The 12,769-nt window shown below is 47.7% G+C and overlaps 1 protein-coding gene across 3 annotated transcripts in view; it reads left to right on the top strand.

The window, feature by feature from the left end:
- IKZF1 (IKAROS family zinc finger 1) overlaps window positions 1-9,776 on the top strand; it is an 86,537-nt gene extending 76,761 nt beyond the window's left edge. For all 3 annotated transcript variants that reach the window (XM_057550130.1, XM_057550128.1, XM_057550129.1), the window contains 2 exons: window positions 1,331-1,465; window positions 8,503-9,776. In XM_057550130.1, coding sequence (XP_057406113.1) covers window positions 1,331-1,465; window positions 8,503-9,212 — 845 coding nt within the window. In that variant the 3' untranslated portion in view covers window positions 9,213-9,776. The remainder of the gene's footprint in view (window positions 1-1,330; window positions 1,466-8,502) is intronic.
- The last annotated feature ends 2,993 nt before the right edge of the window (window positions 9,777-12,769 follow it).

Here is a 12,769-nt window from a genome sequence, read left to right as displayed (position 1 = left end):
TGGGCTGTTACGTTTGCCCATTTAATAAGAAACCCACATTTCCAAGGCTAAAAAATTACATTTACCAGCGATAATAACCAATTTGAAATATATTTTTTCAAAGTGGCGTTCATCATGAAACAATGAAGGCATAAAATGCTTAGAAATAATCTTAGCAGGTCATGTGCAGTCCGTGATGAAGAAAGCTAGCAAACAATACTGGGGCCAGAAAACATGGAGGAGTCACAGGGAGAGAGGCCTGGACACTGCACGTGTGTCCTCTGGGATCACGGCATGGTTTTAGCATGAAATTGGTGTGTCAATCTTATTGGAATGTCATAAAGTGTATCTGGAAAAGTAAATGAGGGAAACGGCATTTTTTAAAAAGAAGAGTAATGTCTAATGCTGTATTCAAATATAGCTGTCATCTGGACCTCTTTGAAGAATAGACAGACAAATCAATAGTAGAAATGGATAAACCTTCCAGAGACCCTGTGATCAATCAGCCTGTCCCATCTGAAAAAGGAAGAAGCACAGAACTGTGGGATTTCAATGGACTTTTCAGAATCGGTGTGGGAAGAATTGATGAGGCATTTGGAAGACAATCAGTTTGCATTTTTAGCTTCTTATAGCTTAGGAGAAGTTGCAGGGGGATGAAAGAGCGATATTTCCAAAAATCCAACCATAAAAACTAGAACACGGATGGTTATGCAGGATACAAAGCTGTGTCTTCAATTATGGAAAGAAAGGGATGACATAGAAAAGCACAGGTTGGCTAGAAACACTTCCTAGATCAACATTCACCTCCACAATTTCTAGATTTCCTACAGTGCACGTTTTTTGATTTTCCGGTTTGCTGCGTTCAGGGTCCAGGAGCTCTGAGTTCATTCCCATGTTGCCAGGATTGGCTGCAGCATCTTTGTGGCCAGGTTTCTCCTGCACCTCTGTTCACTGTGGCAGAGTCCGACCCTTAGATCATTTCTACCTGAGAGTTCTTTGCCTCTCAGGAGGGCTGCTGTCAGGATTGACTGAGTTAGTGGATTGGGGTGTATTTGAAAAGTTAAGAGGACTTGTCAAAGGGACACAATTACTTAATCACAGTTCAGCTTCTAGGGACAGTGGTGGCACTTATTCCCTGGTCTTGGGGGATAAGGCAGGTGTCATTAGCAGGCGGCTCTGGTCAGCATCCATCTGGCTGGCAGCGTTGCTAGGAAGATTAGAAATAATCTCCGTGAAGATCCTGGCTCTTGTAGGCGCTTAACACATGTCATATTTAACACTGGATGATGAGACTGAATCCTTTCACCATAAGTATTTCTAAACTGGTCTTTCTAACTGTCTTTGACTTTAGTCATTAAAGAAGAAACTAATCACAGTGAAATGGCAGAAGACCTGTGCAAGATGGGATCGGAGCGCTCGCTCGTGCTGGACAGACTAGCAAGTAACGTCGCCAAACGTAAGAGCTCTATGCCTCAGAAATTTGTTGGTAAGAGTTAAATGTTTCCTGTCTCTTAAAAGAACAACCACGCGGGTGCTTTAGATGGTGATTAGTTGAGGGTAGAAGAAAGGAAAACATATCTCATTTTTTAAAAAGCAAACATTGGCAAGCTTAACATTTCTCAGATATCTCAGAATGGTTTTCCAATAGGCTTCTTAAAAATAACAGATCTTCTCCCGGGAGTTGTCCTTAGAGGTGGTTCTGCAGCGTCTGGGGCGCTCGGTGAGATCTGCCTGTGGACGCTCTGTGTCCATTGGGGGTGGCCTGTCAGTGAGCACAGGGCAGGGGGCGCATGGCCCGGAGAGCAGCCTCTCTGAGCCTCAGGTGCTCATTTTTCAGAGGAAACTCATAATACTCCCCACATGGGCTACTTTGAAGGCTAAAAGGGCAGAATTGCAGGGCAACTGGCCTGGCAGGTGCCCAGCAAGGAGATACCTCTGACTCTCTACCTGTGCCAGGTGCTTTAAGGGTGAGGCAGCCCTTTCCCTAGGAGGTTGTCGTCCAGTGTAGCCATCATCCAGCCCAGACACTGGAAGTTCAAGAAGGATGACACCTGGGCAGGCGGGAGGGAGGAAGGGCTGTGGGCTGGGGACCCAGCCTGAGGGTGTCAGTTCACAGCCACACTGTCACCTTGGCAAAATTAGTCAGACTCTCCAGCCTTGGTTCCACTCTTTACGTATCTCACAGGGTTTTATGAACACAGATTAACACCAAGGAAGTGAGAACATTTAGAAGCCCTCAATGTGAAGATGGTATCATGAAGATAATGTAGAAAGAGGAACATAGAGGAGAGGGTCACGTCCAGGGAAGAGGACTGGGGGGGAGGGTCATGTCCAGGGAAGAGGATTGGGAGGGGAGGGTCACGTCCAGGGAGGAGGATCATGGGGGGGAGGGTCATGACCAGGGAAGAGGACCAGGGAGGGAGGGTCACGTCCAGGGAAGAGGACCAGGGAGGGAGGGTCACGTCCAAGGAAGAGGACCAGGGAGGGAGGGTCACATCCAGGGAAGAGGACCAGGGAGGGAAGGTCGTGTCCAGGGAAGAGGACCAAGGAGGGAGGGTCATGTCCAGGGAGGACTACCAGGGGGGAGGGTCACATCCAGGGAAGAGGATCAGTAAAAGCTTGTGAAGCTGACAGGGACCTGTCACTGAGAGGGAGGAAGAGGATTTCAACACATCTTTGACAGTGGAAGAATGGAGGCGGTTCTAGGCAGATGGATACAAATACAGAGAAATGGTGATGCTGGTTGGGGGCTGGAGGGTGACGTGTGGACACGTCCGACAAGCAGGGCGCATCCCGGGGTGACTCACGGACCCTCAGGGAAGCCTTAACAGTAAAGCCCGAGTCAGCTCTGGCCACAGGTGAATGGCCTTGGAATGCCAAGGTGAGAAATGTAGCCTCAATGCAGTAGGCAGAAGAAAGCATTGGCGTCTTTTTGATTGGAACCACATCTTGGAAAATAGAGAGCTCGAGTGCCAAAGATTGACTGGAAATGCGAGGACGGTGGGGCTGTGGTGGAAGGAGGGAGGTATGGAGGCTGTGCCTGGACTGGGGGATGGAAATCATGAGTCATGGGGACACATGTGCCATTGACAGGTTCTGGGAAAAGATGGAGTCTGGGTTTGATCTGCTCGTTTTCAAGGACTTTCTGAGTGACGCCCCGTGGGAGCCTGGGAAACGTGTGTTGGGAGAGGGCGTGGGTCCAGCACGGGGTTAGTGGTCAGTGAGACCTGGGGCAGCTGCTGTCCTGCAGGAGGAGGGTAGGACCAACAGGAGGCCAAGTTCTTGGGCTCCATCCTCTCTCTGACACTTAAAACAGGCTCCATTTTGATCGGGTTTTAAGTAGAGGCTTGTCATAGGCTGGGGGTTGGGAGGGGTGGGGGGAGGAAGGATTCAGTTAAAAAACACTTTTGCAAACCACCCGCTGGAGACGCGGTCTGGGGAGTCGCCCACACAAACCTGAGCCTTTAGACTGTTGCGTGGGGGAGGCCTCATGTTTCCTGAGCAGAGGGGGAGTGACGTGACGCGGAGGACTGACTGCTGGGGGTGAGATTTCAGGTAGCACCGGGTGGAGGTGAGCCTGGGGCCCCTCGGCTCCTCCCTGGAGGCCTCATGTGGAGGGGGCTTGGGGGCGGTGACCAGGAGAGATGGAGCAGCAAGTGTGCCCGAGAACTGTTGACAGTCACGGGCCCTGGGGAGCTGGGTACCACTTCCTCCTTCAGGTGAGGAAAGTGAGGGATGCCAAGGGCTTTATAAATGGGCGTTTCAGCCCCTGCAGCTTACGGAGACTTCAAATAACTATCTGTGAAACTCCGCAGTAGCCATCGCGGGTGAGACCACAATTTAGGTGTTGTATTGAGATTTAGATGCTTTTGCATTAAAATAAATAAATAAATAAACAAACAAAACCAGAACCCCTCTGTCTGATCAAGCAAAGCTAAGGTAAAAAGAAGTCCCTGGGGAGAGGTGGACAGCACAGGAGAAGTGGCAGGGTCGGGGGGGAACGACAGTAGACAGTAAGACAAGGATGGCAGAGTGGAGATTGGAAAAAAGGGCTCAGAACTGGCTGTGTGTTCTGTCAGGTGTTTCCCCAAGAGTTTGGTGATTGGCAATTTATTTCTAAAATAATGCCTTTTCTGGCCCCCAGGTGACTACCTTACCCTCATGTCAACTTGATGGGGTTTTCATCAACCACTCCTAACTTGTGGTTTCTCCATCTCTAAAATTAAAAAGGAGATGGACCTCTAACCTCTAGAAGCGGTCTATCTTGTACATAAATTCAGAAAGAGTGTGTAGGAATGCAGCTGTTACCGTACAAGCTGGCAGGGTATTGGTGGGGTTGAAAGAGCTCCGAGTTTACACTCAAGAGAGGCTCAGACCCAGCCCTTCTACTACTATTTCTATTTATTTAGAGTGATCTCTTAATTGATTGGACTTTACATGTCACTCTGTTCAAGAAGCTTCTGTAGGTGTTCTGTTTTCATAGTTGTTTTGTGTTTGAGGAGGTCTGCCTGCTGCCTTTCTACTTGAAGAGCATGCTGATGAGTATGTGATGTTGGTCGCTCTTTTTTTTCCCCTGAGAACTTTTTAGATCTTGCCATCATGACTGAAGGCAAGATTTCCATTTTCTCTCTGAATGCCTGAAGAGTTTTTTCTTTAACCTAAAAGTTAAATACCCTAGCTGGGATGTGTCTTGGTGTTTTTGCATTCTGAATAAAAATTTCCTGACATTTTAATCTGGGGATTCCCTTCTTTTCTCTTTTATTTCTTGGAAATTCTATTTTTTATAAATATACATTTTGTTTCATCTGCTGTGATCTCTATTCAGAGATACCAGGTGTCCTTATGTTGGAGAGTTTGTCTTCCATATCTGTTAGCATTTCTCTAAGTTTATTTTTCTGGCTTTTTCACATTTATTCACTGTTATTATCTTGTGTTTTTCCTCTATGTCAGTAATTCCATTTTTAGTGGTTTATGTTCTATTACTTGATGTTTCTCATCCATGTATTAATTCTGTAATAATACTGTTTGGACCTCATTTTGTTTCCTGAGGTCTAAAATCTCTGTTTTCATCTTATTCTGTTGTTTTAGCCTGCCATGTTTCAGTATCTTTTTTAATTGAATCCGTGTCACAAAGCAATTATGAGACATTACTTCTCTTCCTTGAATTAAGCTTTTCCCTGGGATGGGCTTAGTGGTCTGTGTTTTACTTCCTTTCTTCCCTTGTCTTGCTAGAAAATATCTTCACAGTAACCATGACCTTTTCTTTTCATCTTGCTTATTCAGCTTGGGCTGATAGAGTTTGATTGACATGTCTACATTCTTCCTATTGTATCTGAGATTTTTTTTTTTTTTTCCTATGAGAGCTATTGACTTTTCTCAATCCTGAAAGAATGCCAAGGATGGGGTTGGGGGAGTTCAGGTGAGGCAAAGTGCAGTCTTTGTTAAAAGAGCTCCTCTCTGCCCTCTCTCCCTCGTTCTGAGACCTGGTTAAATGCCCTAAACCAGTTATCACTGTACTGTACCTGGTTGGGGAACATTTCCCACAGGGGCTGCTCTGGTCCTTTGGGCTGTTTCCTCCCAGTGTACAGCATTGAGGACTTAACTCCTGTCTCCCATCCAGAGAACCAGCCTCACTGTTCACTTGGCCAGGGTCACCTGGTCTCATTAGCAGAGGTTTTAACTGCTTTTTGATCAGAAGTGGAAAAAGACACCTATTTGAATTGATTCTCTATGGATATGAGGATATTAGGGAAAATGCTGAAGATTCTGTTGATTCATACTTAAGGTTTTTGTAAGTGAGATCAACAGCCAAGCTTTGCCATGTATCTCATGCCAGAATTTTCTTTCCTTGGTCCTTGATTTTTTATAAACATGTATTTCATTAGACTATGTACCTTTCTTTAGCATATTGCCAAAGTGAATGTTGTGGGATTTTCTCACTTTGTGGAATATTAGGGAAGAGAAATTCTGTGGGTGGTTTCAATATGCCACGTGAGTCTGAAATATATGTTGGTTTTTTTTTTCCTACATCCTTTTGTTGTTGATTCCCAGTTTTAAAAACAACAGATTTCAATGGTTGCTTAGGAAACCACAGAACCATGACTTTGGGAGAAACAGGATGATTAGGTGGGAAAGCACCATTTTTGGTGGAGCTGTAAGCACTTTTATATGTATCAGAATTGTCCGTGAAGTCCACTCCCCTCCCCTCCCTGCTGGGGTTTGGTGGAGGGATAGACTGAGATACCAGCCAGAAGGGACTCCTTCTCCTCTGAGGTTAATGTAACCAGACACTTGGCACCTCGACACAAAAACAGGAAAAAAAAATCACGTGGTTTCTGTAATGCTACTCAATTACTTCTAACCTTAAATGGGGAGAAACACCACTTCTGTGATCCCTGCCACCCAACTTATGTAGAAATTCCATTCTGTTCCAGTTCTGCAGAGGGCGTGGCAGTCCACTGACAAGTTTCTTTGTGTCATCCAAGGGTCACATTGTACTGTTGTCAGGGCATGTGTCACTCCTGACCACCAGCAGATTTGAATGAATGAGAGCCAGACTGCTGTATGATACACATCCCTAACAAAGCAAGAAGTGGGACCTAATGATGTTTTCTAGTATGAGGGGGCATACTCCTGGACAGTTATCGAAGGTTACAGACATTTTTAAGGATTATTAATAAGTCTACGAACTGTGGAGCAGTTTATACTTTCGTTGCTAAGAACTAGCTGCAGACCGTGACGTCAGGTATCCGTGTGGGAGGTGTGGGGATCCTTGCTGTCACCAGCCTCACCAGCCACCATCAGCCGTAACCTGGACCCTTGGGCAACCGGAAGGCACTCCTCACCTTTGCCTCCTGCCAGTGACCGAGAAGGGTGCTTCCTTCCTTCAGACCTTTCTGTCTTCCTTCAGACACAGTCTCTGCAGGGTTTACCCAGCCTACTGATCCGCCCAGGGCTCCGGCCACCTTCACCCATCCCTTCAAGGCTCCAGTCTCCCTCTCCTCTCGGTATCCTCTTGCTGCTCCCCGTGTGGGACACACTTCACGGTCTGCAGCTAGCTCTTAGCAACAGAAGGATAAACTGCTCCGTACTTCCTAGACTTATTAATAATCCTTAAAAAAATCTGTGACCATTGATAACTGCCAGGAATATGCCTCATCATACTAGAAAGCGTCATGAGGTCCCCGTAGCAAGCCTTCCTTTTCTTTCATGCAACTTCTCGGACAGGGATGCACTGCATGTGATCATGTGTTAACGTCTGCCTCCCCCGTGGGCTGCTGAGGATGGGGACCACTGTTACTTGTTCGCCATTCCGTCCCTCCTGTCTGCTCCAGGGTGGACGCTTGGTGGAGATGTGTTGCAAGAAGGAAAGAAACAGAGCGAGGGGTGAAACGTAAACAATTCAGACCTGCCTGAAATGACCTGCCTCTCGTCCTGTGACTTATTAACTAACTAACCACCGCTGAAAGTCAAGTGAATCAATAGCCCTGACAATGAGGGCAGACAGTTCATTAATGAATTTGCTAATGAAGCCATGGTTTCCTACTGAGCTTAGAACCAGTATATCGAGAAGGTGTATCTTCAAGTATATTCATTTTATTTCATTGTGAAAATTTATACTCGAAAGTTAATTACAAGAAGTCAGATCTTTTCTCAAATTTCCCCTTTCCAGGGGAAGCGAGCTCGCCGCCTTCTACAAACCGTGGTATCAGATCTTAAGTTTCTTGAGGCTAAGCTTGCTGACAAGTCCTTGTCAACAATTCCTCAGGCATTGTTCATGCTCAGTAATTGTTTGAAAGGACAAGTAAATGTCACCCCTGGGGCCTCCTCGCTTTGCTCCTGGCTCTCCACCACGTGACTCTGCAGCACAGTCTCGGTGCTGCGAAGAGCTGGGAGGCGAGGGTGGAATTGGAGGCCAGGCAGGATGCAGAGGCCGGCCGTCTGATGATGCTTTCCACTCTCACGCAAGTCAGAGCCAGCTTTGTGCTACTGACAAGACTGATACCGTTTCACTGTAAAGAATATACAGTTTTCGTATTTTTGATTAAGCCTTATTCTAGAGTATTAAAGATAGGAATTTAAAACATACGAGATAATATTATTTTAAATAAGTACATTGCATATTGTTGTAATCATATAATTATGTTTTAATTAAATAAATTAAGCAGCCATGGTAAATTTCTTAGAACAGTATATTGAAAATTCATCATTTAAATACTAATGTTAAATATAAAAACGTTTATAACATCCGGAGTAAAAGGCACAAGTGTTGGTCTCCTCCGTTTGAATATATGCTGTTTAAATTGGCACACCATCCTTGGTTGCCCTACTCATTTACTGATCTGTCCAGACAAGTTGGTTTAAACGCCGACCCCGGGCAGAGCCCCGTGCCAGGTGCCCCTCAGGCAGAGATGTGTCAGCTCTCCCCCATGTTGGAGGTGCCCCCGCAGGTGTAGATGTCAGCTCTTGCCGCCGGGCGCGGAGGGAACCCGGGCCTCTCTGACTGTCCCCCGCTTCCCACAGGGGACAAGTGCCTGTCGGACCTGCCCTACGACGGCAGCGCCGGCTACGAGAAGGAGAACGAGATGATGCAGACGCACGTGATGGACCAGGCCATCAACAACGCCATCAGCTACCTGGGGGCCGAGTCGCTGCGCCCCCTGGTGCAGACGCCCCCGGGCAGCTCCGAGGTGGTCCCGGTGCTCAGCGCCATGTACCACCTCCACAAGCCCCACGCCGAGGGCCCCGCGCGCTCCAACCACTCGGCCCAGGACGGCGCCGTGGAGAACCTGCTGCTGCTCTCCAAGGCCAAGTCCGCGTCCTCCGAGCGCGAGGCGTCGCCGAGCAACAGCTGCCAAGACTCCACGGACACCGAAAGCAACACGGAGGAGCAGCGGGGCGGCCTCATCTACCTGACCAACCACTTCAACCCTCACGCGCGCAACGGCCTGTCCATCAAGGAGGAGCACGCGGCCTACGACGTGCTGCGCGCGGCCTCCGAGGGCCCCGCGGACGCGCTGCGCGTGATCGGCACGAGCGGGGAGCCCCTCAAGGTGTACAGGTGCGAACACTGTCGCGTGCTCTTCCTGGACCACGTCATGTACACCATCCACATGGGCTGCCACGGCTTCCGAGATCCCTTCGAGTGTAACATGTGCGGCTACCACAGCCAGGACCGCTACGAGTTCTCGTCCCACATCACACGGGGGGAGCACCGCTTCCACATGAGCTAAAGCACCCCCCGACCCCCGCCCGCGGACCGCGCCCCGCCCCCAGGAAGAGCCTCCAGGACCCGCGCCAGCCCCTGCGCGGGCAGCCGGGATGGACCGACTGCTGTGCTTTGACCTCTAGGTCGTGTTTCGTTTTGTTCTGAGTTGGTTGGCTTTTGAAAACAAGAAGTTTTCTCTTGTTAGATGCTGGGTCCCATTCGGAGCCCCCGAAATGCTCTCTTACTAGACAATTCTGTAGACCGCTGGCTGAAGTCCCCTCCCCTGTTGCTTCCTAGAAATTGCTGTCCTCCAAATGATGGGTCATTTTCGGAGAGAATTTTGTAAAAACAGGCGGAAGCCCCGGAAGGGATGAGCTGGTTCCGTGCTAAGCACGGGATTCATGCCCCAGATGGGGTTTCCGAGGTGCCGGGAGCCGTGGGCGCAGCCCCTGAGCTGCGGTCGTGAGCTGACCCTGGGGGTGAGGTGCCGCTACAGCGGGGCCGGAAGCTGCGCGCATCCAGGGCGGACAGGCCACAGGTTCTAAACAAAGATAGGATTCTAAGTCAAGTTCTGCACATTGTTGGGGAAAAGTGACCATTGGGCAGAGGGAGGGAGGGATGGGAGAGCCTTTGGATTCATTCTCGATTTCCAGACCGTGAGGTTGCTCAGCCCACAGCTAAGCCTTCCGAGGCCTGTTGTCACGTGGGATGAACGCCTATTCCCCTGGGGCACCTGGGACTACTGTCCTCCTATTCCCCTGGGGCACCTGGGACTACTGTCCTCTGCTCCCTCATACCGGTACTTTTAAGGGCCCCCCCCAAAATCTATCACTACATTTTTAACACCGGTCCTGAAATTTGAACCTTAATTCCTTTTGAAACGTTCAGATAATAAAATCCCCCAGAAACCAAAATTTTATTCTAAATTCCACACTCATTTCTTTGGTTCTGTACTCCTTCCCCGCTGGGTTCTACCTATGACCAGAAGGCTATTTTCCCTGCAGAAGGCCCGTCCTAGACCTCATTTAATGTTTTGTTTGCAGCCCCAGGCCTGGATTTCTTACCGTCAGTACATTTCTTACCCTGCTCGCTGTGTATATTATTCTCATTTTAAAATCCGTAAAAGAAGGATTCAGAATGACCCTTCATTTTTAGTTCAAGGAAGTTTGACAGGTGAAGTCCGGGAGATGCTGCTTACACACAACACCTATTTGTTTGAAACTAAGCTCTCCAACCATCTGAAATTCTCTCCTGTAAGGACAGAACTGCACCCTGCATCCACGTAGGCAGGACGCACCCGTCTGACTGGGGACCATCTCGTGACCAGAACTCGAGGTCCAACAGGACAGAGGCAGGTGGCCCCAGAGGTGCTCTGTGAAGCTCCACGAAGGTGTCCGTGGGTTCTAATCCCAACCAGGAAGGTAATGCTATCATTAAGGACACCCATCTCAACCATCTAGCAGGAAAGGCGTACAGTTTCAAATGTCTCCAGTGTTTGTCATCGCCAAAAATGTCCAAGGTGACCATGAAGAAACAGGAAAAATTGTGCACAAGCACCTCTGCATTTCATCTAAATCCTGAGTTCTTGGGTTCAGCTCTCTTGACATTTGGGGCTGGATACTCTGTTGCAGGGGATTCCCCTGGGCATCATAGGCTAACTGCATCCCTGGTCACTACCCGATAGATGCCAGTAAGACCCCGAGTTGACTACCAGAAATGTTCCCTGGGGAACAAGAGTTGCCCCTAGTGAAGAACACTGCTCTAAACGAATTCTAAACCAGTCAAGGGTCTGGAGGCCTTCCAAAGGGTCTGGAAGGGCCTTCAAGGGTCTGGAAGCCCTGCAAGAATGTTCCCCGTCAGCAGTCTGGAGCCTGACTCCTGTTCCTTCGGATTCATGATAAATTCTATCAACGAATTATCCCTCTTCAGTCTTCAGAAACATACCCTCTCAGGTGCATTTGAGTTTTCTGGAAAGGATGGCGTCCCAGCATCCTTGAGGCGTGGGGTTCTTTGCTTACAGAACCGTATGACATTTTGAACCTGAAAGTAGACAAAGCTGTAATAATTTGGGCAGTGACACACTGATGTGCTGGGTGAAAGGGCAGAGGGAGACTCTGGGCTGTGGGCAGTGTTAGTTCCATTTGCAGATACAGAGACAGATCCACCTCATCCCCAAGAACATATGTATTCAAGGTGAGAGACTGCTTAGATTTCCAGTTTGTAGGCCAAGTTCACCTGCCCTGTTCTTTCCTATCCAGCCCCACAGGGTCCATTGGCTGAACGGAGTTATTTTTCCCTGTGACTTCAAACAAAGCTGGACCCACCACTGTAAATAGTGGCTACAGGAGTTCTTTTCTCCAGGGCTTTCCCCTCCCTCTCTCTGCCTTTTATAGCCAATATAACTGTTTATTTACACACCTTTTGTTGTGGTTTTCTATTGTAACACCATTTTTCTTTCAAACTATTGTATTTAAAGTAAGGTTTCATATAATGTCAACAAGTAATTAAATTATGTTTGAAAAGCAGCCATGTTCTGTACCGAAAGCTGTTAACGTTTTCCTCCTAGCTGGTAAAAGTAGGATTTTGCATGATATCACTCCCTTTTGTTCTGTGGTTTGTTCTGCTGTTTGATGGTGTGAGTGTGTGTCTCGGGGACCGTCATGGATGCACTAGGTTTCGTGCACTCTCGTTGCATTGCAAATAAATATCAACCAAAGGAGGGGCACCAGTAGCAGGAGGATACGTTGATCACAAGGAGAAATCCCTGTTTGGCGTTCCTGCCCCTCCCTGTCACCCAGCTTCCCTCCACGCGAAACACCTGGATGCCTGCTCCTTACCCAGGTCCTCCTGCATCACGTACCTTAAAGCATGGGCTTGTCCTAGTTGAAGAGTCACTAAAAAGAATTGTGTTACCATTGCTTTATTGCCCAAGGGCACGTCCCAGCACCCAGCGCTTCAGATACCCGCACGTTTCACTTCCAATTCAGAATCAACCGCAGAATGAAATCTCAGAATCTTCACTGAGAAAGACAGCTACCTGTTATGGAGATGTGAGTTCTTTTTCTTTCTTTTCTATTTTTGTGCTTTTTTCTTGTTTTGTTTTGATTGTGACTCTTAGAGTGTCATCTTCTTGCCGAAACAAAAGCGAGATGGAATGAACTGCTGTAGACAAGTCATGAAGCAAACGTATTTCTCTCTCTTGCACTTCTTAAGTTCCAGCAATAATGAAGGGTCACCACTACTCAAAACCCAGATCCCGCTCCTTCAGTTCAGTGTGTGTGTGTGTGTGTGTGTGTGTGTGTGTTTTACTTTAAAATGAACCAAAATTAGAGTTATTTAAGATATACAGACATCAGAAAGAAAAAAAAAAAAGCACACAGGCTGTTGGTGCCGTAGCATTCACTGTGAACCCATGTAACCAGATATGAATATGCAATCTTGTTTCCAATACTTTCTAATACACTTTTTTACAATGTTGTGTGTGATGACTGTCCAGGGTTCAATTTGTTTGTATCTAACGCAGCTTTAGGTGTTCCGCTGCCATTCTGGCAGTTACATGTACAGGATTATAAATGGGAAAAT

Source organism: Balaenoptera acutorostrata, chromosome 7, assembly GCF_949987535.1.
Source record: "Balaenoptera acutorostrata chromosome 7, mBalAcu1.1, whole genome shotgun sequence".
Lineage (NCBI taxonomy): Eukaryota > Metazoa > Chordata > Mammalia > Artiodactyla > Balaenopteridae > Balaenoptera > Balaenoptera acutorostrata.
The sequence above is the reverse complement of the archived record's forward strand: the minus strand, read 5'-3'. Positions and strand labels throughout refer to the sequence as shown.